Genomic DNA, 27,036 nt, shown 5'->3' with positions numbered 1-27,036 from the left:
ATCTTTGCCTCCCCGGTTCAAGCGATTCTCCTGCCCCAGCTTCCCGAGTAACTGGGATTACAGCTGTGCGCCACCATGCCTGGCTAAGTTTTGTATTTTCTTTTCTTTTTTTTTTTTTTTTTTGAGACGGAGTCTCGCTCTGTCACCCAGGCTGGAGTGCAGTGGCCGGATCTCAGCTCACTGCAAGCTCCGCCTCCCGGGTTTACGCCATTCTCCTGCCTCAGCCTCCCGAGTAGCTGGGACTACAGGCGCCCGCCACCTCGCCCGGCTAGTTTTTTTGTTTTTTTTTTTTTTTTAGTAGAGATGGGGTTTCACCGTGTTAACCAGGATGGTAGTTTTGTATTTTCAGTAGAGACGGGGTTTCACCATGTTGGTCAGGCTGATCTCATAACAATGCCTTCCTTCATAAGCAATGCCTAAGGCTGGGTGTGGTGGTTTATGCCTGTAATCCCAGTACTTTGGGAGGCTGAGGTGGGCGGATCACTTGAGCTCAGGAGTTCAACACCAGCCTGGCCAACATGGCAAAACGCCATCTCTACTAAAGATACAAAAAATATTGGGTGTGGTGGCACGCACCTGTAGTCCCGGCTACCTGGGGGGCTGAGGTAGGAAGATCACTTGAACCCAGGAGGTTGAGGCTACAGTGAGCTGACATCACACATCACTACACTCCCACCTGGGTGACAAAGTGAGACCCTGTCTCAATCCCCAAAAACCAACAATGCCCAGACAATCAAAAAAGTAATTATCTGGGTAATTTAGACATTTATTTATCAGCTGAGGCTCAGGTCATTCTGATTTCCTGAGTGCTCTTCAAAGGAATCCAGAAATGAAAATATCAAATTAGCAACATTAACAATAAAGTCCATCTCCTGTGGCAACAAGCTTGCTGAGGAACCTGTTTATGTTTGTCCCTGCCTGGGGATTCAAGAAGTGAATGTGGAGAAGTAGTCTAGCCCAGGGAGTGAAGCTCCAGCTGCAGTGAGGTTCTGGCCTTTCATCTCTTGCTACCATTTGGATCTAAAAACAACAGTTAGTGGTAGTTGGTAGTTGATGAGAAAGGTGGTAGTTGATGAGATTGCCCCATTGCCTAGATTTTCATTTGTCACTTAGAATATTTCTATGGAAAGGGTAGATGAAGAAGACAGCTGGTGAAGATGGAAGAGAATGGATGGACCTCAATCTGTAAGACCTGGCTTGGGGTGGGGTGAGGGTGGAGGTAGTGGCGATGACAGAATCTTAATTAGAGCCAAGAGACATCTCAAATTATTTTCTTCACAGATCATTCTGAGGTCAAGAAGTGACATGACGGGTGAAATAGTACAGTTAGTGTCAGTGTTGGGGTTTTGTATTGTTTTCTTTCCAGACCCCAGGTGCATATACGGTGAAGACTGTCGACTATGTGAAAGGGCTCAGGGAGGGCCAAATATCTATGGAAAAAGGCTGGGTTAGGACCTCCAACCCCACACTGTAGCCTAACAGTAGGGGAAGCCATGCTGTGGCCGTGACAACTGAAGACATCCGTCCCAAACTCTGGAAAGGAAGAGGGAGGGGGCTGATGTTTGCCCAGGCCTCCGTGGGGAGGAGGGCTGGGCGGTAGGCGGTGGGGTGGGTGGAAACCAGCGTACTGCTAGGCGGAAGGGCGGAGCTTCAGGTCTCCATGGAGGCAGCTTCTCCTAGCAACTCTACGGGCGTTGAGCAGAGACGCTGGCCTGATGGACGCCGACAGCCTCCTGCTATCTCTGGAGCTGGCGTCCGGCAGTGGGCAGGGCCTCAGCCCGGACCGTCGGGCCTCGCTGCTCACGTCTCTTATGCTGGTTAAGCGCGACTACCGCTACGATCGGGTTCTCTTCTGGGGCCGCATCCTTGGCCTCGTCGCCGATTACTACATCGCGCAGGGCCTGAGTGAGGACCAGCTCGCACCGCGCAAGACGCTCTACAGGTGAGGAGGCCCCCGGGGCGGGGCCGCCGCCGGACCCCAGAGGGTGGCTACCTAGAGGCAGGGCGGGGTGGGCGGGTCGTAGCAATTGAAAGAGGCAGAGCCCATGGAGCCAAGGGAGATGTGGGCGGGATCTGAGATGAGTGGAATTGGGAAGGGCCTAGGGCCTGGTGGGGCGGGCCTGGGGACGGTCAAGAGGTGGTTGAGGGAAAAGGCAGGGTTGGGGAAGTCGCGGAATCTGAGGCTAGGGCGGAGCCTGAAGGGGCGGGGCAATGGACGGAGTAGGTCCCGGAGGGCGGGGCCCTGCGAGAGCGTGTTCTCTGCCTGAGGAGGCCAAGGGAAACTTAGATGCAGATGGGTTTATAAGAGAGGCAGGGCCAAGAACGCAGGTGAAGCAGTGGGAAGGTTTCTGGAAAATGCGGACCTGGAGAATAAACCAGGTTCCAACCAAGTGCTGGCTCAGTTTGGAGGAGGGTCAGACGCCCGAGGGAGTGGGTGGTGCTCTTTGATGGAGGTGTCTGCTCTGCAGCTGGAGGCGCTTTTGGAAGTAGAGAACGAATGCGGAATGGGGAGAGAGCTGGGGAAAATTCCCTGGTCACTACCATACTTCCTGGTCACTACCATACAGGACCATCCAGACTATTTATTTTTGTTTCGAGACAGAGTCTCGCTCTGTCACCCAGACTCGTTTGCAGTGTCGCCATCTTGGTTCACTGCCCCCTCCGCTTCCCGGGTTCAAGCGATTCTCCTGCCTCAGCCTCCCGAGTAGCTGGGATTACAGGCACGCGCCACTACACCCGGTTATTTATTTATTTATTCTTATTTTCGTAATTTTAGTAGAGACAGGGTTTCACTATGTTGGTTAGGCTGGTCTTGAACTCCTGGCCTCAAGTAATCCACCCACATTGGCCTCCCAAAGTGCTGGGATTACAGGCGTGAGCCACCACGCCCAGCCAGCCTCTTTTTGACTAAAGGGGAGCTTACTACCTTATAAAGCAGTCTATTCGGTCAGCCTGGGCAATATAGCAAGACCTCATCCATTAAAAAAAAAAAAAAAAAAAAAAAAGGCAGGGTGTGGTGGCTCACGCCTTTAATTCCAGCACTTTGGGAGGCTGAGGCGGGAGGATCACGAGGTCAGAAGACTGAGACCATCCTGGCTAACACAGTGAAACCCGTCTCTACTGAAAATACGAAAAATTAACCTGGTGTAGTAGCGGGCGCGTGTAGTCCCAGCTACTCGGGAGGCTGAGGCAGAATTGCTTGAACTCGCGAGGCGGAGGTTGCAATGAGCCGTCATCATGCCACTGCACTCCAGCCTGGGTGACAGAGCGAGACTCTGTCTCAAAAAAAGAAAAGAAAACAATTTACAGGGCATGGTGGTGTGCACCTGTAGTCCCAGCTACTCAGTAAGCTGAGGTGGGAGGATTGAGCCCAAGAGTTCAAAGTTGCAGTTAGCTATGGATCACTATTGCGCTCCAGCCTGGGTGACAGAGAGAGACCCTGTCTCTAAATAAATAAATAGGCCAGCACGGCTTATTTATTTAGGGAACAGTTAGACAAACTTGTTGGCTGGGGAAGGCTCAGAGTGTTTGGGAGAACAGTAGTATGATGTTGTGTAGAACTGGTTCTAGAGGCAAAAGGATATGGAACTTTGTTTATAGAACATGGGGAGCTACTGAGGGGCTTGCAAGAAGAGCCTGCTCAGATCAGAGTGGGCAGAATGGCCTGAACGTGTGGTGAGCACTGTGGTTAGGAGTCCATTGTAGTGTCCGTATGAATGAGGCCTGAAAGGAAGACGTAGCCCAGGGAATGCAGAGGAGGGGATGGGTTGGAAAGATTTAAGTACTAGAATTGTCAGGACTTGTGAGGTTGAATAAGGATTGTTATAAAGAAGAGGTCAAGGCTGACCCCTCCTAGCTTAGGCAGCTGAGTAAATTAAGTACTAATACCACTCAGTAGGAGAGAATTCAGGGGCAGGACTAGGGAAGACATAGTGAATTTGGTGTGAGGTACCTGAGTTACAAGGTGTTAAGAAAGTATATTAAAGTACAGATGTGGAATACAGAAGAAAATGTTGAACTGAAGATAGAGATTTGGGATTCATTTCATTTTATTCTATGAGCATTTGCTAAGCACCTACTGTGTGCTGTCATGTGTGAGGCATTGATTTAGGCACCAGGAGCTCAGTGGTAAATGAAATCCTTGTCTTTATGGAGCTTACATTGTAGTGTGTGTTTAGGGGACAGGGAAGGAAAGATAGACAATAGCTAAACACACACATCTGTTACATATCAGATGATGTTAAAAGCTAAGGGGGATAGATAATACAGGATGGGCCAGGTGCAGTGGCTCGTGCCTGTAATCCCAGCACTTTGGGAGGCCGAGGCAGGCGGATTGCCTGAGGTCGGGAGTTTGAGATCAGCCTGACCAACATGGAGAAACCCTGTCTCCACTAAAAATACAAAATTAGTTGGGCGTGGTGTTGCAAGCCTGTAATCCCAGCTACTTGGGAGGTTGAGGCAGGAGAATCGCTTGAACCTGGGAGGCAGAGGTTGCAGTGAGCTGAGATTGCACCATTGCACTCCAGCCTGGGCAACAAGAGTGAAACTCCGTCTCACACACACACACACACACACACACACACACACACACACACACACAAAAAGCGAATACAGGATGGGGTACTATTTTAAATAGTTTGGTCAGGGATAGCCTCTTTGATAAGGTCACATTTGACAAGATACCTGAAGTGACTGAGAGAGTGAACTACTTAAATATCCGCGGGAAGAGAATTCTAGGCAAGTGCAAATGCCCTTGTGCTTCGTGTGTTTGTGGAACCCAATGGAGACTAGTGTGGCTAGAGAAGAATGAGTGAGGGGAGTGTTGTAGGACACAAGATTCAGAGAGGTGAGGGGTAGGAAACAATCACGCAGGGCCTTGTGGGGCATTGTAAGACTTAGCTTAATGGGAAGCTACTGGAAGGTTCCACAGAGGAGTGACATGACGGCTTAGGTGTGAAGAGTTGGGTGGGGACTAGTCCAAAGGCGGAATAGATGTGGAGGCAGGAAGACTAGTTAGGAGTCTATGGTAATATCTAGACAGTAGGGAATGGTGGCTTGGGTCAGGGTGGGAGCTTTGGAAGTGGTTGGATTCTGGATACGGACTAGGTAGTAGCTGGGGCTCTGGAAGGCAGGTGGGTAAGACTGCAAAAAGAAAAGAAGGGTGAGAATAGGTCCCTGGAAATACTTAAGACCCTGGAGAAGGAGGAAGGAAGATGTCAGAGGAAATAGAACTGGATGGAGATGCATTTGTTGGCTGTTAGGTGTCATGGATGGCCTTCTCCCAAGCAGTTTCTTGAAGTGGTGGGGGCAGAAATCATGGCATAGTGGGCTGAAGAGTGAAAAGGATGGGGAGGAAAGACCCCCACAGGGCAATTGTTGTTCTGAGATTATTGTTGAGAGTTGGGAAAGAGGGAGGGAAGGACAGGAACAGCATTTTCTAGAAGGACATGGATTTGGGGGGGCTGCTGTTTTAGTAGGCTGAGTAGTTTTTTTGTTTTGTTTTTGTTTTTGTTTTTTTGAGACAGAGTTTTGCTCTTGCTGCCCAGGCCAAATTGCAATGGCATGATCTCGGCTCACTGCAACCTCTGCCTCCTGGGTTTGAGCGATTCTCCTGCCTTGGCCTCCCGAATAGCTGGGATTACAGGCACCTGCCACCAGGCCTGGCTAATTTTTTTGTATTTTTAGTAGAGACAGGGTTTCACCATGTTGGCCAGGCTGGTCTTGAGTGATCTGCCCACTTCGGCCTCCCAAAGTATTGGGAGTACAAGCATGAGCCACCGTGCCTGGCCAGCTGAGCAGTTTTTATGTTGAGGGAGAACTGGTGGAGAGTGAAGGGCAGGAAGATGAGCAGAGGCCAGACTGGGGACCTAGGCCCAGGGTATATTTGAGAGGAGTGGGAAGGACCTCCTCTCCCAGCAGCAGGAAGTGAGAAAGAAGGGACTGGGTGGGCCTGGTGAGTGCTCCCAAAGGGCTCAAAGGAGAAGTCCTTGAGCATAGGCTAGGCATTTCTGAGAAATGGGATGAAATGGTTGTGCTGTTGACTCAGTAGGCAGGCTGAGCATGAATTTAGGGCCCACCAAAACATGGGTCCACACAACTGAGGAAAGTTCAGCTACCAGAAACTCATCTGGAATTTCATAGTCTAGATATCTAGGAAGAGGCTCATTTAATTTCAGCATACATGGAATGAATGAAATTGACTCTGCTTATCACATATGAGGGGTGTGCTCACCATTGGCACTTGGGGCTTCTTTTTTCTTTTTTTGAGATGGAGTCTCACTCTGTCACCCAGGCTGGGGAAATCTTGGTTCACTGCAACGTCTGCCTCCCTGGTTCAAGCGATTCTTCTGCCTCAGCCTCCTGAGTAGCTGGGACTACAGGCATGTGCCACCATGCCCCACTAATTTTTGTATTTTTAGAAGAGACGGGGTTTCACCATGTTGGCCAGGCTGGTCTTGAAGTCCTGACCTCAAGTGATCCGCTCACCTCAGCCTCCCAAAGTGCTGGGATTACAGGCATGAGTCACCATGCCCAGTCAGCACTTGGGGCTTCTGATGGTCTCATGACAGCATTGGGAGGAAAGGTGGCCATTTCAACAGCTTTTCCTGGCCCTAACCCACTAGAGAGAAGGGAAGGTAATAGGAATAGTGGGTGAGCAGGGGAGTTTGAATCCAGGAGTGATGTGAATATTGTTGGCAGCCTGAACTGCACAGAGTGGAGCCTCTTGCCCCCTGCCACAGAGGAGATGGTGGCACAGTCGTCTGTGGTGAAGGGCCGCTTCATGGGGGACCCATCATACGAATATGAACACACTGAGCTGCAGAAGGTGAATGAAGGTGAAAAGGTCTTTGAAGAAGAAATAGTGGTGAGTGAAGAGGAGAGCAGGAGGAGGGCCTAAAGGAGAGCCTGGGCTCATCCAGAACCCAGCCCAATAGAAATTATGGCAATAGGCCAGGTGCGGTGGCTCAAGCCTGTAATCCCAGCACTTTGAGAGGCCGAGGCGGGCGGATCACGAGGTCAGAAAATTGGGACCATCCTGGCTAACACAGTGAAAACCCCATCTCTACTAAAAATACAAAAAATTATCTGGGCGAGGTGGCGGGCGCCTGTAGTCCCAGCTACTCAGGAGGCTGAGGCAGGAGAATGGCGTGAACCCAGGAGGCGGAGCTTGCAGTGAGCAGAGATCCCGCCACTGCTCTCCAGCCTGGGCGACAGAGTGAGACTCTGTCTCAAAAAAAAAAAAAAAAAAAAAAAGAGAGAAAAAAAATTATGGCAACAAGTACCATCATTATCTCCTCTTTTTTTTTTTTTTTTTTTTTTTTTTTGAGACAGGAAACTCATTGTGTTACCCAGGCTGGTCTCAAACTCCTGGGCTCAAATAATCCTTTTGCCTCAGCCTCTCAAGTAGCTAGGAGTGCAAGCATGAGCCACCATCCCTGGCGACTAATGTTATTATTATCTTTGTGCCACGTTGGTTATTGAGTACCTGGGTGTGCTAGGCAACGTGCTACTGTGCCTATATCATCTCGTTTCATCCTTAAAACCCTATGGAGTTGGTACATTACTTTCCAGGTGGTAGAGAAGAGGACATTCTCCTACCAGTTTAGAGAGAGAGGTTAAGTGATGTGCCCAAGGCCACACAGCTACCTCCTAAGCATCTGGATAAAGGCTGTGGGTAGGCTCTGGGGTGGGGACTGGGAAGAAGGGGTGCTCTGTGCTGTACTCTGGGGTCAGGGAATGTGCACAGGTTCTTATATTTTAGTATCAGTTTTCATTTCACAAAATAATAAATTCGCATGTTCAAAATTCAAAGGTACAAAAAGGAATATAGTAAAGTTTCCTCCCATCTCTGTCCACTAGTCACACAGGTCCTCTATTTAGGGGACATTAACTATTTCTCCCTCCCTCCCTCCCTCCCTCGCTCCCTCCCTCCCTTCCTTCCTTCCTCCCTCCCTCCCTCCCTCCCTCCCTTCCTTCCTTCCTTCGTTTTTTGAGACGGAGTCTTGCTTTGTCGCTCAGGCTGGAGTGCATTGGCGCCATCTCAGCTCACTGCAACCTCCGCCTCCTGGGTTCAAGCAATTCTCCTGCTTCAGCCTCCCAAGTAGCTGGGATTACAGGTGCCTGACACCACACCCAGCTAATTTTTGTATTTTTAGTACAGACGGGGTTTTACCATGTTGGCCAGGCTGGGCTCGAACTCCCGACCTCAGGTGATCCAACCGCCTCAGGCTCCCAAAGTGTTGTGATTACAGGCATGAGCCACCGCACCTGGTCTGATGTTAACTATTTTGCATGTGCATATGTGTGTACATATGTGTATGTGTGTGTCTAAATTTTTCTGCTCCAAGTAGAGTCTGGAATCAGAAGCTTCACCATGTCCTAAGAGTTAGAAATGTAGGATCTTGGGCCTCAGCATCAGGTATCTGCCTTTAAAAAAAAATCCCCTGGGCATTGGCTGGGCACTGTGGCTCACACCTGTAATCCCAGCACTTTGGGAGGCCAAGGCGGGCAGATCACAAGGTCAGGAGATCGAGACCATCCTGGCTAACACGGTGAAACCCCGTGTCTACTAAAAATACAAAAAATTAGCCGGGCGTGGTGGCGGGCGCCTGTAGTCCCAGCTACTCGGGAGGATGAGGCAGGAGAATGGCGTGAACCCCGGAGGCGGAGCTTGCAGTAAACCTAGATCGCACCACTGCACTCCAGCCTGGGTGACAAAGCGAGACTCTGTCTCAGAAAAAAAAAAAAAAAAAAAAAAATCCCCTGGGCATTTGAATTCACATTAAATTTCCAGTTGCTGCTTCTGGAGACAGTTCATGCAAGTATAAGCCTCAACAAACACCATACCTATACATATTCTCTTTTTACCTTAACAAAACTAAACAAAACAAAACATGGCAGTAAGTTATACACATGATTCTGAACCTTGCTTTTTTTCACCTAACAATATATTTTGGAGATCTTTCTATATCAGTGTCTTAAAGAGCCTTCCCATTCTTTTTTTTTTTTGAGATGGAGTCTCGCTGTCACACCCAGGCTGGAGTGCAATGGCGCGATCTTGGCTCACCGCAGCCTCTGCCTCCCGGGTTCAAGTGATTCTCTTGCCTCAGTCTCCCAAGTAGCTGGGATTACAGGCACCTGGCACCTCACCTGGCTAATTTTGTATTTTTAGTAGAGATGGAGTTTCTACATGTTGATCAGGCTGGTCTCAAACTCCCGACCTCAGGTGATCTGCCCACCTCGGCCTCCCAAAGGGCTGGGATTACAGGTGTGAACCACCGCACCCAGCCATGAGCCTCAGTTTTATTATCATTTTTCTGTAAAATTGAGATAATTTTATTTGCTTTGCAGGCTTGTGTGGATTAAATAAGGTGACATATTTAAAGACCCTGGCCTCAGCACTTGTTAAAGCTTAGTTTCTACCTTTCTTTTGTAAACCATTCAGGTAGGCTGCCCATGGCAAATAGGTGGCTCCGTGACTCTCTGGGGGCCTCTGTTGACATGCATTCTCTGTCGAGCTCTTCCACAAAATCTCTATGAAATCCTTTTGTTCAGGGTTGCCCTAGATAGAAATTGTAACTAAATTTCATCTGTGTAAAAATGGTATGATATGGGGAAATGCTTGCAAAATAATGTTAAACTGAAGAGAAGGATATGAAACAATATAAACTGTGACTCTAATTTTGCTTTAAATATATGCATAGAGGGCTGGCCGCTGTGGCTCACCCTGTAATCCTAGCACTTTGAAGGCTGAGGCAGGCAGACTTCTTGAGCCCAGGAGTTGGAGATCAGCCTGGGCAACATGGTGAAACCCTGTCCCTACCAAAAATACAAAAATTGACCAGGCATAGTGGCTCACACCTGTAATCCCAGCAGTCTGGGAGGCCAAGGTGGGTGGATCACCTGAGGTCAGGAGTTCAAGACCAGCCTGGCCAACATGGTGAAACTCTGTCTCTACTAAAAATACAAAAATTAGCTGGGTGCGGTGGTGCACTCCTGTAGTCCCAGCTACTCAGGAGGCTGAGGCAGGAGAATCACTTGAACCCAGGAGGTAGAGATTGCAGTGAGCTGAGATCACTGCACTGCACTCCATCCTGGGTGACAGAGCAAGACTCGGTCTCAAAAATAAATAAATAAATAATAATAAAAAACAGAAATTCGCCAGGTGTGGTGACATGTGCTTGTACTCCTAGCTACTCGGGAGGCTGAGGTGGGAGGATCATCTGAGCCTGGGAAGTTGACGCTGCAGTGAGCCATGATTGCGCCACTGCACTCCAGCCTAGGTGACAGAGTGAGACCCTGTCTCAAAACAAAAACAAAGACAAAACAACAACAACAACAACAAAACACAAAGAAAGTATACCAATACGTTATCAGTGATTATCTTTAGGAGGTAGGGTTACGAGTGGTTTTAATTCTCTTTGGTATGTCTTTCTGTATTGTCCAAATATTCTACAGTGAGCATGATTACTTTTATATTTTAAGAAGGCAAAATAAGCAACATTTAAATATGCTGATAGGATGGTATGCCTCTGGAAGAGTACACAAGAAACCTTCAATGATGGTTGTCCCCAGTGAGGGCAACTAGGGGCTCAGAGACAGGGGTGAGAGAAAGACTGATTTTTTTTTTTTTTGTAGTTTTGAATATCATACCACCTGTATGTATTACGAATTAAAAAATAAATAAAAAGAGAGGAAGAAAATCTTGATAGGAAGGAAGGTGAGGGCTTGCCCAGAGTGATCTGCGTGGCTCTGGTGTCCACTACACTGTGGTGGTGCAGGTGAGATGGCCATGCAGAGGGACCTTGTGCCAGGGGTGGATGGGCACAGTGCCCTGGCAGGGGGGGCTCCTCTCCTGTCTCCTCAGGTCCAAATCAAGGAAGAGACCCGCTTGGTGTCTGTCATTGACCAGATTGACAAGGCTGTGGCCATCATCCCCCGAGGCGCCCTCTTCAAGACACCTTTTGGACCCACCCATGTCAATCGGACCTTTGAAGGTAAGTTCTCTGGGGCCCTTCTCAAGGGCTGGGGGGTGTCTTTTCCCAAGCACAATAAAACATATGTCTGGGAGTCCAGTGGGGGTACTTACACACTTTATCAGAGAAGAAGTAGCTGTGACCTTATCACCTGGAAGGGTATGCCCAGTGACCTGGCACCAGTGGTCAGTATGGGCTCCCCAGTCAGTGGTCCCTGACTCTCTTCAGCCTGAGGAGTGGGAGAGCATGTAGTCCCTTGGTCCCAGGGCTTTACATGGGTCTGGGCCTTTTCCTATCTCCTTCCTCCTTGGACTTCCTTCCTTCCTTCCTTCCTTCCTTCCTTCCTTCCTTCCTTCCTTCCTTCCTTCCTTCCTTCCTTCCTTCCTTCCTTCCTTCCTTTCCCTTCTTTTCCTCCCTCCCTCCCTCCCTCCCTCCTTTTCTTTCTTTCTTGATGGAGTTTCGCTCTTGTCATCCAGGCTGGAGTGCAGTGGCACGATCTTGGCTCACTGCAACCCCTGCCTCCTGGGTTCAAGGGATTCTCCTGCCTCAGCCTCCCGAGTAGCTGGGATTACAGACACCCACTACCATGCCCGGCTAATTTTTGTATTTTTAGTAGAGACAGGGTTTTGCCATGTTGGCCGGGCTGTTCTCAAACTCCCGACCTCAGGTGATCTGCCTGCCTTGGCTTCGCAAAGTGCTGCGATTACAGGCATGAGCCATCGCGCCTGGCTGGACTCTGCTTATGGCAGGATCTGGTCCGAGTTTGGACTGAGGGAACGCTAATCCATTTCCTTCCTTCAGTTCTCTGTCAGTGGTTGACACGGTCTTTTGTAAGCCCTACCATGTGGTCCCGGTGCAGAGAGAAAGGGGGCCGGGGGGTTTTGGGCTAACCATCCTTTTCCTGCCTGCCACCTCTTTCTAGGACTGTCCTTGTCTGAGGCCAAGAAGCTCAGCTCCTACTTCCATTTCAGGGAGCCTGTTGAGCTAAAGAATAAGACCTTGCTTGAGAAGGCTGACCTGGACCCCTCCCTGGATTTCATGGACTCCTTGGAGCATGACATTCCCAAAGGTAATAGTCCATTACCTCGAGGCCATGGAATTTGTCCTCAGGCCACAGCAGCAGGCCATGCCACCTGCCATTTTTCTCTGAGACTGGAACCAAGGGCCTAGTGGGAATTGGTGGTTCACCATGGGTTTTTGAGGGTGGGGCTTCCCCAGGGCCCAGTTTATAGTACACACTGATGAATGTTCTTGAATTACAAAAGGTAGGATTGTTTTCCATATGTTTTCACAGAGAGGAGGTATCTCAGTGTCTCTTGATTTTTGTAGCAATCTTGAATGGAGGCAGGTTGGGAATCTTTTCCCAAATATCCCTGAAAATATTAGCCATACTTACATCTCAACTGTTACTTTTGGGAGTCTGGGATTTGGGGACTGGATATAATGCTTGGCACATAGCTGGTGCTGCTGACCCCATTTCCTTCCCTTGAGCATCTCCCGTAGAGAACAACATGTCCTCGGATGCTATAACCCAATTCAGGTGCCAGGTTCTAGGCCACTGGGGGCCAGGCCCAAGGCACAGACTCAGCGCCCCATTTCTTTCTCTTCCCTTGTTGGGTATTCCTGAGAATGAGAAGGATCTAATGATGATGACGGCAATGATAATGACAACAATAACAACTAACTCATGAAACATGAAGCGCTTATTGTGTGCCAGGCACCGTACTCAGCTCTTGCCATGCCTTATCTCATTTTAATTTTCACAGCCAGCCTATTATTTTTATCCCCATTTTACAGATGAGGAAACAGGGGCTCAGAGAGTTAAACCCAAGGACACAGTAAGTGTTAAAGTGTTAGAACTCCACAGCTCTGGCATGAACTGGATTGTTAAGTAAACAACAGTTTAAATGACAATAGGAACTACAGGACAATAGTCACCCACACCTCTGGGGGAAACACTTCTGAAGAGCAGTGAACGGCCCAGCTGGGCGGTATCTCAGGATGGGGATGGCGACGCAAGGTCTGTGGAATCAGACAGGCTGGGTTTGAATCCTGAATTGGCCCCTTACTAGCTGTGTGACTTCATGCAAATCCCTCCATTTCCCAGTACCTCAGTTTTCTCATTTCTATAAAGGGGAGAATTGATATTTTCTACCTCACTGAGTTTTTATGAGAATTAAATGGACTACTCCTATACCACCCTGAACATGCCTAATCTCTTCTGATCTCGGAAACTAAGCAGGGTCCGGCCTGGTGAGCATTTGGATGCCAGAATTAAATGAATAAATTCATGTACAAAATACTTTTAACAGTGCCTAATGCACAGTAAGGACTCAAATGAAAATGAACACACCAGCTGAGCACGGTGGTCCCAGCACTTTGGGAGGCCAAGGTGGGCAGATCACTGGAGGTCAGGAGTTCGAGACCAGCCTGGCCAACATGGCAAAACCCCGTCTCTACTAAAAATAGAAAAATTAGCTGGGTGTGGTAGCGCGCACCTATATACCCAGCTACTTGGGAGGCTGAGGTAGGGAGAATTGCTTGAACCTGGGAGGCAGAGGTTGCAGTGAGCTGAGATTGTGCCACTGCACTCCAGCCTGGGCAACAGAGCAAAACTCTGTCTCAAAAAAAAAAAAAAGAAAAATACCTCAGAGATATTGCAAGTTTGGTTCCTGACCACCACAATAAAGTGAATACTGCAGTAAAGTGAGTCACACATTTTTTGAAAAGTTGTGTTTATACTATACTATAGTTTGTTAAGTATGCAATAGCATTATGTCTAAAAATGTTAAAAACAATTAAAAATTCTTTATTTCATAACAATACTAATGATCACCTGACCCGTCAGTGAATTGTAGTCTTTTTGCTGGTGGAGGGTGTTGCCTTGATGTTGATGGTTGCTGACTGGTCAGGGTGGTGATTGCTGAAGTCTGGGGTGGCTATGGCAATTTTCTAAAACAAGACGACAACAAAGCTTGCTACATCAATGGACTCTTCCTTTCACAAAAGATTTATCTAGCATGCAGTACTGTTTGATAGCATTTTATCCACAGTAGAATTTCTTTCAGCATTGGAATTAATCCTTTCAAACCCTGCTACTACTTTATCAATTAAGTTTAGGTAATATTCTTTTTTTTTTTTTTGAGACGAAATCTCATTCTGTTGCCAGGCTGGAGTGCAGTGGCTCACTGCAACCTCCACCTCCCAGGTTCAAGCGATTCTCCTGCCTTAGCCTCCTGAGTAGCTGGGACTACAGGTGTGTGCCACCATGCCCAGCTAATTTTTTTTTTTTTTTTTTTTTTTTGAGACAGAGTCTCGCTTTGTTGTCTCGGCTGGAGTTCAGTGGCACGGTCTCAGCTCACTGCAAGCTCTGCCTCCCAGGTTTATGCCATTTTCCCGCCTCAGCCTCCTGAGTAGCTGGGACTACAGGCGCCTGCCACCATGCCTGGCTAATTTTTGTTTTTGTATTTTTAGTAGACGGGGTTTCACCGTGTTAGCCAGGATGATCTCAATCTCCTGACCTTGTGATTTGCCCATCTCAACTTTCCAAAGTGCTGGGATTACAGGCGTGAGCCACCGTGCCCGGCCATGCCCAGCTAATTTTTGTATTTTTAGTAGAGATGGGGTTTCACCATGTTGGCCAGGATGGTCTCGATTTCTTGACCTTGTGATCTGCCTGCCTCGGCCTCCCAAAGTGCTGGGATTACAGGTGTAAGCCACCGAACCTGGCTTAGGTAATATTCTTAATCCTTTGATGTTCTCATTTCAACAATGTTCACAGCATCTTCACTAGGAGTGGGTTCCAGCTTAAGAAACCACTTTCTTTGCTCATCTGTAAGAAGCAACCCCTCATCCATTCAAGTAACCCATCATCCATTCATGAGGTTGCAGCAATTCAGTCATATCTTCAGGCTCCACTTCTGAATTCTAGTTCTTTTTCTACTTCCACCATGTCTGCAGTTACTTCCTCCACTGAAGTCTTTTTTTTTTGTTTTGAGATGGAGTCTCACTCTTGTAACCCAGCCTGGAGTGCAATGATCTCAGCTCATTGCCACTTCCGCCTTCTGGGTTCAAGAGATTATCCTGCCTCAGTTTACTGAATAGCTGGGATTACAAGCACCAGCCACTAAGCCCGGCTAATTTTTGTTTTTTGAGATGGAGTCTCGCTTTGTTGCCCAGGCTGGAGGGAAGTGGCATGATCTTGGCTCATTGCAAGCTCCACCTCCCGGATTTACGTCATTCTCCTGCCTCAGCCTCCTGAGTAGCTGGGACTACAGGCGCCCGCCATCACACCCGGCCAATTTTTTTGTATTTTTTTTAGTAGAGGTGGGGTTTCACTGTGTTAGCCACTGCACTCCACTGCACTCCAGCCTGGGTGACAGAGCACTTGTGCCACTGCACTCCAGCCTGGGTGACAGAGCGAGACTCTGTCTCAAAAAAAAAAAAAAAAAAAAAAAGTCCTAGATGGCATATTCTTCCAATAGAAGGCTGTTTCATCTCCATTAAAAATCTATGACTTGATCTCCTGACCTTGTGATCTGCCCGCCTTGGCCTCCCAAAGTGCTGGGATTACAGGCGTGAGCCACCGTGCCTGGCCCATGATAGGCTAATTTTTGTATTTCTACTTTTTACTTTTATTTTTATTTTTTTTATTATTATTTTTTGAAATGGAGTCTCACTCTGTCACCCAGGCTGGAGTGCAATGGTGCCATCTCAGCTCACTGCAACTTCTGCCTCCCAGGTTCAAGCAATTCTCCTGCCTCAGCCTCCTGAATAGCTGGAATTACAGGTGCCTGCCACCGTGCCTGGCTAATTTTTAAAATATTTTCAGTAGAGACAGGGTTTCACCAAGTTGTCCAGGCTGCTCTTGAACTCATGACCTCAGGTGATCTGCCCACCTTGGCCTCCCAAAGTGTTGGATTAAGGCATGAGCCACCGTGCCCAGCCTGGCCTGTTTTTTTTTTTTTTTTTTTTGAGACAGAGTCTTGCTCTTTTGCCCAGGCTGGAATGCAGTGGTGTGATCTCAGCTCACTGCAACCCCTGCCACCTGGGTTCAAGTGATTTTCCTGCCTCAGCCTCCTAAACAGCTAGATTACAGTCATGCGCCACAATGCCTGGCTATTTTTTGTATCTTCAGTAGAGATGAGTTCACCATGTTGGCCAGGCTGGTCTTGAACTCCTGACCTCAAGTGATCCACCCACCTCAGCCTTCCAAAATGTGGGGCTTACTGGTGTGAGGCACTGTGCTTGGCCCTCCACTGAAGTCTTGAACTTGTTAATATCATCCATGAGGGTTGGAATCAACTTCTCCCAAACTCCTGTTAATGTTGACATTTTGACCTCCTCCCATGAGTCATACATATTCTTATTTATTTATTTTTTGAGACAGAGTCTCACTGTGTCGCCCAGGCTGGAGTACAGTGGCATGATCTCAGCTCACTGCAACTTCCACCTCCCGGGTTCAAGTGATTTTTCTGCCTCAGTCTCCTGAGTAGCTGGGACTACAGGCGCCCATCACCACGCTCAGCTAATTTTTTGTATTTTTAGTAGAGACGGGGTTTTACTGTGTTAACCAGGATGGTTTCGATCTTCTGACCTCGTGATCTGCCAGTTTCAGCCTCCCAAAGTGCGGGGATTACAGGTGTGAACCACTGCACCTGGCCTAGTCATGAATATTCTTAATGTCATCTAAAGTGATGAATCTTTTCCAAAATGTTTTAAATTTACTTTGCCCAGATCCATCAGAGGAATCATTATCTATGGCAGTTATAGCTTTATGAAATGTCTTTTTAAAATAAGACTTGAAAGGTGAAGTCACTCCTGGATCCATGGATGCAGGATGGATGTCGTGTTAGCAGGCAGGAAAACGACTTTAATCTCATTGTACATCTCCATCAGAGCTCTTGGGTGACCAGGTGCATTGTCAATGAGCAGTAGTAATTTGAAAGGCATCCTTTTTTCTGAGCAGTAGGTCTCAAAAGTGGACTTAAAGTATTCAGTAAACCAGGCTGTGAACAGACATGCTATCATCCAGGGTTTGTTGGTCCATCTATAGAGCACAGGCAGAGCAGATTTAGTATAATTCTTAAGGGCCCTAGGATTTTCAAAATGGTAAATGAGCATTGGCTTCAACTTAAAGTCACCAGCTGTATGAGCCACTAAAAAGAGTCAGCCTGTTCTCTGAAGCTTTAAAGCCAGGTATTGACTTCTCTTTAGCTATGAAAGTCCTAGATGTTAGGCCGGGTAGGTGGTTCACGCCTGTCATCTCAACACTTTGGGAGGCCAAGGTGGGCGGATCACCTGAGGTCAGGAGTTCGAGAGCAGCCTGGCCAACATGGTGAAACCCCATCTCTACTAAAAATACAAAAATTAGCCAGGCATGGTGGCCTGCACCTGTAATCCCAGCTATTCGGGAGGCTGAGGCAGGAGAATTGTTTGCACCCGGGAGGCAGAGGTTGCAGTGAGCCAAGATTGTGCCACTGTACTCCTGGGTGACAGAGCGAGACTCTGTCTCAAAAAAAAAAAAAAAAAAAAAAAAAAAAAAGAAAAGGTCCTAGATGGCATATTCTTCCAATAGAAGGCTGTTTCATCTCCATTAAAAATCTATGTTTATTGTAGCCAGCTTAATCAGTGATCTTAGCTAAGTTTTCTGGTTAACTTGCTGCAGCTTCTACATTAGCACTTGCCACTCCACTTTGTACTTTTATGTGATAGGGACAGCTTCTTGCCTTAAATCTCATGAACTAACATTGATTGATTGATCGATTGATTGATTGAGACAGAGTCTCACTCTGTTGCACAAGCTGGAGTGCAACAGCGTGATCATGCTTCACTGTAGCCTCGACTTCCCAGGCTCAAGTGATCTTCCCACCTCAGCCTCCTGAGTAGTTGGGACTACAGGTGTGTGCCACTATGCCTGACTTATTTCTTGTAGAGACAGGGTCTCCCTATGTTGCCCAGACTGGCCCCAACCCCTTGGCTCAAGCCATCCTCCTGCCTCAGTCTCCCAAAGTGCTAGGATTACAGGCATGAGCAACCATGCCCAGTCAATGAACTAACCTTTGTTAGCTTCTAACATTTCTTCTGTAGCTTCCTCACCTCTCAGCCTTTATAGAATTGAAGAGAGTTAGGGCCTTGCTCCGGATTAGGCTTTGGCTTAAGAGAAGGTTGTGGCTGGTTTGATTTCCTATCTAGACCACTCAAACTTTCTACATATCAGCAAGAAGGCTGTTTCACTTTCTTATCATTTTTATGTTCACTGGAGTTGCACTTTTAATTCCCTTCAAGGACTTTTATTTGTATTCACAGCTTAGCTGTTTGGTATAAGAGGCCTATCTTTCAGCCTATCTCAATTTTTTTTTTATTTTTGGTTTTAGAGATAGGGTCTTGCTTCATCACCCAGGCTGGAGTGCAGTGGCGTGATCATAACTCACTGTAACCTCGAACTCCTGGGCTCAAGTGATCCTCCTGCTTCAACCTCTTGAGGAGTGCAACAGCACACACAATAGGTGTGTGCACCATACCTGGCAATTTTTTTTTTTTTTTTGTAGAAATGGAGTCTTGCTGTGTTGCCCAGGCTGGTCTCGAACTCCTGCACTCAAACAGTACTCCTGTCTCAGCCTCCTAAAGTGCTGGGATTACAGGCATGAGCCACCATGCCTGGCTCTATCTCAGCTTTTGACATGCCTTCCTTACTAAACTTAGTCATTTCTAGCTTTTGATTTAAAGTGAGAGGCGTGGGATTCTTCCTTTCACCTAACACTTAGAGTCTACTGTAGAGTTATTTTATTTTTTATTTTTTTTGAGACAGAGTCTCACTCTGTTGCCCAGGCTGGAGTGCAATGGCACAATCTCAGCTCACTGCATCCTCCACCTCCCGTGTTCAAGTGATTCTTCTGCCTCAGCCTCCTGAGTAGCTGGGATTACAGGCATGTGCCACCATGCCTGGCTAATTTTTGTATTTTTAGTAGAGACAGGGTTTCACCATGTTGGCCAGGCTGGTCTCGAACTCCTGACCTCAGGTGATCCACCTCCCTCAGCCTCCCAGAGTGCTGGGATTACAGGCATGAACCAACGCATCCAGCCTCTGTAGAGTTATTAATTGGCCTAATTTAACGATTGTTGTGTCTCAGGGAATAGGGCGGCCTGAGAGGGAGAGGGCTGGGAGAAGTCAGAAGACACATATTTATCAATTAGGTTTGCCATCTTAAATGGATGTAGTTCGTGGTGCCCCAAAACAATACAATAGTAACATCAAAGATCACTGATCACAGAACACTGTAACAAATATAATAATAAAAAAAAGGGCTGAGTGCGGTGGCTCATGCCTGTAATTCCAGCACTTTGGGAGACCGAGGCAGCAGATCACTAGAGGCCAAAAGTTCGAGACCAGTCTGGCCAACATAGTGAAACCCCATTTATACTAAAAATATAAAAATTAGCCAGGTGTAGTGTGCACACCTGTAGTCCCAGCTACTCAGGAGGCTGAGACATGAGAATCACTTGAACCTGGGAGGTAGAGGTTGCAGTGAGCCGAGATCACGCCACTGCACTCCAGCCTTGGTGACAGCGAGACTCTGTCTCAGACAAAAAAAAAAAAAATTGAAAAGTTGTGAAAACTACCAAAATGTTACACAGATACAAAGTGAGCACATGCTGTTGGAAAAATGGCACTGATATACTGCTTTACCTGGCTACAGACCTTCAGTTTATAAAAACTGCAGTGTTTGTGGCCGGGCGTGGTGGCTCAAGCCTGTAATCCCAGCACTTTGGGAGGCCGAGACGGGCGGATCACAAGGTCAGGAGATTGAGACCATCCTGGCTAACCCGGTGAAACCCCGTCTCTACTAAAAAATACAAAAAAAAAAACTAGCCAGGCGAGGTGGCCGGCGCCTGTAGTCCCAGCTACTCGGGAGGCTGAGGCAGGAGAATGGCGTGAACCCGGGAGGCGGAGCTTGCAGTGAGCTGAGATCCGGCCACTGCACTCCAGCCTGGGCGGCAGAGCGAGACTCTGTCTCAAAAACAAAAACAAAAACAAAAACAAAAAACTGCAGTGTTTGTGAAGACCCATATATCAAAGTGAGCCTGTGATTATTTTTATTATTATTATTATTATTATTTTGAAACGGAGTTTATTTGAGACGGAGTTTCTCGCCCAGGCTGGAGCACAGTGGCACGATCTCGGCTCACTGCAACATCTGCCTCCCAGGTTCAAGCGATTCTAGTGTCTCAGCCTCCTGAGTAGCTGGGACTACAGGTGTGAGCCACCGCACCCGGACTTATTAATTTTTTTAGTGGTAGCAAGTCCTCAGAGATGAGTTGGGGCAGGCCTAGGACAGCCTAGAAGACCAAGGCCGTAGAAGCTGCTGGTGGCTTGTGAGCAGGTCTGTGACAATAAGGCAGTGGTGCACAGGTGGCTCTAGACAGGGCAGGGCAAGCCAGGGATCATGAGGCCATCTCAGGGCTACTGCAGTGCCCCAGGGGCCAGGCAATGGTTCTGAGTGGGTAGGAGCTGCCATCAAGGAGTGGCAATTTGGGCTTCCATCATACAGGAACATCTGAGTCAAGGTACTCTGGGCAGGGCCAGTGCTGTAGTGACAGATAGGAGGGTCTCCTGGACAAGTAGGGGGATATGAAGAAGCTCTATAGGGGTTGGGGCATTTCTTGCCCATCAGACACACTTCTCAGACACCCGTCATCTCCTCTGTCTCTGCTCCCAGACTTGCCAGGAGCCTGAGGGGGCTGTACGTCCCTCGTTGACAAAGGGAGCCTGGAACAGAGTGGTGATGGAAACTCAGAGCCAGGGGCTGAGGGGTGGGCCTACAGAAGTCCTCTTCATTCCCCTAATCAGAGGATAGCAGCCCTGTCCCCTGATTCAGGGTGTGTCTGGGAAGCCCTTTGCAGCTTTCTTACCTGCAGCTGGATGCTCCAGAATCAGAAGATGAGGCTCTCCTTTGTGCTGGGTGAGAGGGGCTGGTGTAGTAGCGCTGCCTTGCCCATGGAGCCTCGTCCACTGTGCGTTGAGAGGGGTGAAGAGGGTGATAGAGCTTCTGCAGCCAAGACCAAAGTCAGCTAGATGGGGTGGGGCCCAGCAAAGTCTTCCTAAGGGAACACCATCAGCCCTATCTGCCCTCTGCTGTCTCAGGTAAGGTGGACCCTGGAGGCAGCTGTCTTGCAACAGGAGAAGTAAAATGTGAGACTTTGGAGTCTTCCTAAAGGTTGCAGGGATTGGGGCTGGGCAAGGTGGCCCATGCCTGTAATTCCAGTGCTTTGGGAGGTCAAGGTGACAGAATCGCTTGAGCTCAGGAGTTTCATGTTACTTGTGATTGGTCACCATTGCACTCCAGCCTGGTGAGCCACTCTGATGTGTCCAGTTGGCAAGTGAATTCATCAGGCCTATGGGAGGTATGGGATCTGGGCCTGGCAGGTGGGTGAGTTGCAGTTACCCAAGGCCCTAGGCATCCTGCCCTGATGTTATAACCTCAGGGCTGCAGGATCAGCTGCTGGCTCCACTTCCCAGTCCACCCCACCATGTTGCTTTATGAGCTGGAAACTTGGAAGCTGAGGACTCCTGGCATTTCCTGTGCACATGGGTCTCAGGGGAGGGATGCTCCTGGCCTTACCTTGGGAAACCTCCCCATAACCTTCAGGTCCCGCCTCCCAGAGCCACTACTACCAGAAGGCCTCCAGGAAGTTAGGCGCAGTTTTTTTTTTTTTTTTAATTTGACATGGTCTTGCTCTTTTGCCCTGACTGGAATGCAGTGGCCAGTGGGACAATCTTGGCTCACTGCAATCTCCACCTCCCAGGCTCAAGTGATCCTCCTACCTCAGCCTCCCGAGTAGCTGGGACTACAAGTGTGGACCACTATGCCTGGCTAGTTTTTGTATTTTTTGTAGAGTTGAGGTTTCACCATGTTGCCCAGGCTGGTCTTGAACAACTCAGCTCAAGAGATCCACCCACCTCAGCCTCCCAAAGTGCTGGGATTACAGGTGTAAGCCTGTAAAAACCATGCCCAGCCTAGGCCCACCTTTTTCTCATGATGGTTTGATGAGGGTCATGGCAATGGAGTGGAAGTGTGGATGGTCACAGGAGAACAGACAGCTGATTTTCCTCCCTAGTCCCCTTCCTTATCAGCTAGGAAAAGAGCAGTCTGAGCTGCTTGGAGGCTCCCCTGCCAGGCAGGCAGCAGCTGGGCTGGGCTGCTAATTGGGGCCAAAACCCCAAGGAGGAGTTCCCTGGGACACCAGAACTGGCTGGAGGGATGGGATTTGGCAACTGTTTTCTGGCCAGTTAGGATAACTGTTTCCTTTCAGGGTCTGAGGCAGTTGTTCAGGGTGACTTCATGTGGCTTCTGAGCAGGTGTGGTTTAGGTTGGCCCTGTTCCTGGGACCCCTGCTCTGTGTCCATGAGGTAGGCCAATGACTCGACATCTTGTCCCTTGGCCAAAGTGACAAGAGACACCTTGGCCGAAGAGAGGAGCGGGAGAGCTGTTGTCCTCATGAGTTGTCATGCCGTGTCCAGGGATCTGCAAAGTTCCATGGGAGTGGGTAGCCGGTTCTGGGGTGGCATGACCGTCCTCCTGCTAGATCCAGGGTAATGACTAAGAGTTCTCTGACCTTGGGCTGCAGCCAGGTGGCACAGATGCAGCTGTGAGTCAGGAGGCTATATATATATATATATTTGAGACAGAGTCTCGCTGCCACCTCGGCTCACTACAACCTCTGCCTCCTGGGTTCAAGCAGTTCTCCTGCCTCAGCCTCCCAAGTAGCTGGGATTACAGGTGCATGCCACCATGCCTAATTTTTGTATTTTTAGCAGAGATGAGGTTTCACCATGTTGGCCAGGCTGCTCTCGAACTCCTGATCTCAGGTGATCTGCCCACTTCAGCCTCCCCAAGTGCTGGGATTACAGGCGTGAGCCACCATGCCAGTCAGGAGCCTAGATTCCTAGGCAGTATCTTGCCATTCAGTGCTCCCTGAACATCCACTATATCAGCAAATAGCCACGGAGCAGCTACAACAGGCACCTGTGATGCCCTTGGAATAAGAAAGACACCTCCCTTGCTTCAGAGGTTTGGGAAGATCAAATGAAACAGAGGATAGGAAAGGGAAATGTAAACTAGAAGGTGCCTTGCAAGAATCGGTATCCTGGGAGGTAAAAGAGGAGGGCTGGAGGGCACTGCTCCTCTCCTTGCTCCACTCTGGGCTGGTGCAGAGGCCTCAGAATTTCCAGGTGCAGACAGACTGGGGCTCCTTCCCAAGCAATTTCTCAGCAGCAATGCTCAGTTCAGGCAGCAGAGGGCAGCAATGGACCTGCCACCCTGGAAAGCAGCCTTTGAAAGCTGCTGCTGGTGGTTGTAGAGGACCGGGAAGGGGGCGAGGGAGGCAAGCATAGGGGGCAGAGGGTGGCGGAGCACATGGTGCCCAGGGTCAGCCTTCCTTTCGGGATGTGTGCAGGTGGCTCTTCCTGCCCCAGTTCCTTGGAAGCCTGGCTGACAAGTGTTCAGCCTACTGGGCCACGCAGCCTGATTGCTACTCATCGATTTGATAGGGGTCTGGCAACCAGGGGTTTCTCCTTCCTCCTCTGTCCTCAGGCGTCTAGGTGGTATATGATTCTTATGGCCCTTGCAGGGGGTGGGGGTGCTTCTCCCACTGGGAACTCATGGCCATTTATTTTTTTGTGTGACGAAAATTTTGTTGGTGCTCATCTGAGAGGATTTAGGCCATCTGTTGCCCCCGGACAGCCCTGGTCCCCAGCCTGGCCTACTCTCCGTCGATCTTAATCCCAGAGCTGCCTTTCTTCCAGGATGGCAGGAGAATGTAATTAAAGTATGCCCCAGCATGAGGTTTCCATACTAGCAAGGTGGGTGAGACCCTGAGGGCCCAGGAAACCCAGGAGGCCCCCCTCCTGACTTACCAACCTGTACCCATCACATCCTCAAAACACAGCTTCTGGAGAAGAGTGGCTGCTAGGGGGCAGGAGGGATTGGGGAGAAAAGGGAGAGCGGGGGCTGTGAACCTGTAGCACCAAGTCTGCAGGGGGCTTTTCCCTGAGTCCTGGAGGCGGCGACAGCAGCTGGCTGGGCTCAGCCTGTTCAGCAGTTGCAGTAAGAAAGTGGGTGAAGGTGACAGCAAGTGCTTGGCTCTTCAGGTAGATGCTACGTGACTCCTGGCACGTTGAGTCTGTGTGTTTCCCGGGCGACCAGCTGAGCCAGGGACTAGGAGAGGACAGGAGTGTGACAGGAATGCGAGGGAGGGAGGCAGTGCTGTTTCTGACTGGCCCCACATGCCGCTACCGTATTCCACCAGCACCCTCCCGCCTGTGCAGCATTGCCCCCTGCCAGGCGGGGGCACTGTATTTCCCTAGCTGCCCTGCCAGTTTCTCCTTGCTCTCTGGGTAGGAGTCCCTGCTGATAGGCCTAGGCCACTCTGTCCAAGAACACTGCCCCCCGCCCCCCACATTATATACTGGTGGCAAGAGGTGGCCAAAGCCTAGGCAGGCAGGCTGGTGTGAGGGCAGGGCAGGACCAAGCCCTTGCCCAGGCATGCTAAGGTGCTGGCAGCAATGAACTGAGAAGGGTCTAGGTTAGAGGACTCCAGGATCCCATTTTCTCCAGGGCAGCACCTGGCCCAGGCAGGCTGCAAGCTGCCCTCCCTCGGTAGGCAGATACAGATGAGGCAGTCTGGTCTTTCTTAGTTCAAGGGGCGGAGGGACTGTGTCCTATGGAGTCTGAACCCTGATGATACTCTAGGCTGGTGGGGTGATCAAGGGAGGGAATGGGATCTTCCTGGGTCTGTGCTTCTTGTCCAAGGCTGAAGCAGTGGAGTAGGAACACTTTGTCCTGTTGGACCCCCCACCCTCATCAACCCTAAGCAATCTCTTTTCTGGAGATGCATGACCAGGAAAGTACCAGGCTAGGGACTATCAAACTCTGAGGGCAGGTCTGAGAGGCAGAGGACCCCAAGCACCCAGAGAAAACTTTTAAGAGTCAGAGGAAATACTCCTTCTCGGGGCAGTGTTCCAGCCGGAGCCCGGCTAACACAGGGACACTCTACTTTCTTCTTGATGTTGTCCAGCAGGTACTGTGTGGAGCTGACAAGTCCACACTGTGAATCTGACTTCAACCTTTGCATGAGTGATGGCACTTGGTGCTGGCCACTGCACAGTGCTAAAGTAAGCTTTGTGACTGGCTTCTCCCTGAGCAGGACCAGGGACAGCCAAACTATATACTCCCAGAAAACTCTGGTTTTGACCTGGGCAGGCGGCTGTACCCTGAGTAGGGGTGAGCTGCCATGAGGGTCAGGGGTTCCTGGCAATCAGGTTTCTTGGATGCAGGGTGGCCCCCAGTGGGTGGGGACTGAGTTGTGAGGCTGCAGGGTGTGGAGTGACTAGGGTGGACCATGGTTGGAGGTGGCCTGTGGGAAGCTGGGGCAGCAGGAGCCAAGCAGCCGGGCTGAGCTGGCAGCTGATGAAGGCCGAAGAGCAGCTCTCAGTGCATGGCTGGCTGGTCCAACACCAAAACTTTCAAAGCATTTGCCTTTCTGGCAGGGCCTGGAGCAGGGCTGTGGCTGGGCCGGGAGAGGCCTCAGTGCGCAGGGGAATAGAAGCCCCAGATCTGCATCCAGAGGCGATTTTCCCAGGCTCCTTCCTCCCACACTGTGGCTCCCTCCCTGGGTTCTGGAGCTGAATCAGGCCCTTCCAGCCAAGTCCTCATGGCTGCACGACTCAGCCCTGAGCTGGGCTGCTCCTGTGTGGGGAGGCAAAAACCAGGGCAGAACCTAGGACAAAGGCTCACTAGGGGCAGCCCAAGTCCCCTCCCACCAAGGATGGCTCCCAGTCTACCAGCTGTCAGAAAGGGCCACTGAGCTAGGAGGCCTGAACTGCCCAAACTTCTATTTGAGCCTTCCTTTCCTGGTCTGGTCTAATCCAACTCAGGAGAGGCTTCAGGAAATGGGGAAGACAGAGCAAAACGGCAAGTAGGGGCAAACCACACTAGAACTGGTGACTGTACTGGGTAGTGTGGGAGGAGTCGGTGTCTCTCCCTTGGCCCAGCCCAACTCCCCTCTGCCTGTGGATTCAGCCTCCTCCGCAACTCAACCTTTAGCTAGACCTGCTGACAGGAACAAAACAGACTGGTTTGAGTTTCACCTCTTTTCATTTCCTTTGCCCTCCCCCTGAAAGTTGTTTTAATGAGCAGTGAGATGGCTAAAAGGGCTGGGTGTGGTGGCTCACATCTGTAATCCCAGCACTTTGGGAGGCCAAGGTGGGAGGATCGCCTAAGCCCAGGAGTTTGAGACCAGCCTGGGCAATACAGTGAGGCCCCATCTCTACAAAAAACCAAAAAAGTTAGCTGGGTATGGTGGTGCGTGCCCATGGTCCCAGCTGCTCTGGAGGCTAAGGTGGGAGGATTGCTTGAGCCCAGGAGTCAAGGCTGAGGTTGAGTTGTGGTTGCACCACCGCACTCCAGCCTGGGCGACAGAGTGAGACCATGTCTCTTAAAACGAAAATAATAATGGCTAAAAGGCAATCAGGGAGTAAAGCACCTGGAGAATTAAATGGTCTTTCTCCAGTGGAACCTTAGCACCTGGGCTTGGCTGCCCAAGGAGCCAGGGGCCACAGCACGAAGGGCAGAGCTCCGGCTCCAGCAGCACCCAGGCCTCACCTCCTGCCTGTCTCCTCTCAGGGTCCTGGAGTATCCAGATGGAGAGGGGCAATGCCCTGGTGGTGCTGCGCAGCCTGCTCTGGCCAGGCCTCACCTTCTACCATGCTCCCCGCACCAAGCACTATGGCTACATCTACGTGGGCACTGGTGAGAAGAACATGGACTTGCCTTTCATGCTATAGAATGGAAGCCAGCCTGGATTTTTAACAACAGTCTAAACATGATTTTCTTAAGCTTCAGTGAACTTGGCCCGCCTGTTCTGTCTTACCTTCTTATCTCCACCTCCATCTGGTTCCAGGTTCTGAAAGGCCCACTGAGCCAGGGAGCTCATCTCTACACCAAGTGGCAGAGGGTTGGAATGTGCTAATGAAAGAGATACTAGACAATGATGGGTGAAA

At 49.6% G+C, this 27,036-nt stretch overlaps 1 protein-coding gene across 5 annotated transcripts; it reads left to right on the top strand.

Annotated features, from left to right (window-relative positions):
• Positions 1 to 1,652: 1,652 nt before the first annotated feature.
• Positions 1,653 to 26,877, top strand: RSPH9 (radial spoke head component 9). 5 transcript variants are annotated; one of them, XR_012433752.1, is made up of 5 exons: positions 1,653 to 1,942; positions 6,700 to 6,865; positions 10,913 to 10,997; positions 11,948 to 12,045; positions 26,660 to 26,877. XR_012433752.1 is itself a non-coding variant. In XM_015449373.3 (5 exons), exons 1-5 carry the CDS (start codon positions 1,716 to 1,718, stop codon positions 26,818 to 26,820), a joined length of 786 nt encoding a protein of 261 aa, XP_015304859.2. In that variant the 5' UTR covers positions 1,653 to 1,715; the 3' UTR covers positions 26,821 to 26,877. The 5 variants fall into 5 exon arrangements, 2 of the variants coding, with proteins under 2 accessions (XP_015304859.2, XP_005552951.2); XR_012433751.1 differs by having other exon boundaries at positions 10,868 to 10,997; XM_015449373.3 differs by having other exon boundaries at positions 11,899 to 12,045.
• The last annotated feature ends 159 nt before the right edge of the window (positions 26,878 to 27,036 follow it).

This window comes from Macaca fascicularis, chromosome 4, assembly GCF_037993035.2.
Source record: "Macaca fascicularis isolate 582-1 chromosome 4, T2T-MFA8v1.1".
Lineage (NCBI taxonomy): Eukaryota > Metazoa > Chordata > Mammalia > Primates > Cercopithecidae > Macaca > Macaca fascicularis.
Note: the sequence above shows the minus strand (reverse complement) of the source record. Positions and strands in the feature narration are given on the sequence as shown.

Excerpts from the sequence above, each read along its gene's own strand:
- RSPH9 (XM_005552894.4), top strand. The coding sequence starts at position 1,716 with ATGGACGCCGACAGCCTCCTGCTATCTCTGGAGCTGGCGTCCGGCAGT. Across the intron at positions 10,998-11,898 it reads TGTCAATCGGACCTTTGAAG|GACTGTCCTTGTCTGAGGCC; the intron begins GTAAGTTCTCTG and ends ACCTCTTTCTAG. Across the intron at positions 12,046-26,659 it reads GGAGCATGACATTCCCAAAG|GGTCCTGGAGTATCCAGATG; the intron begins GTAATAGTCCAT and ends GTCTCCTCTCAG.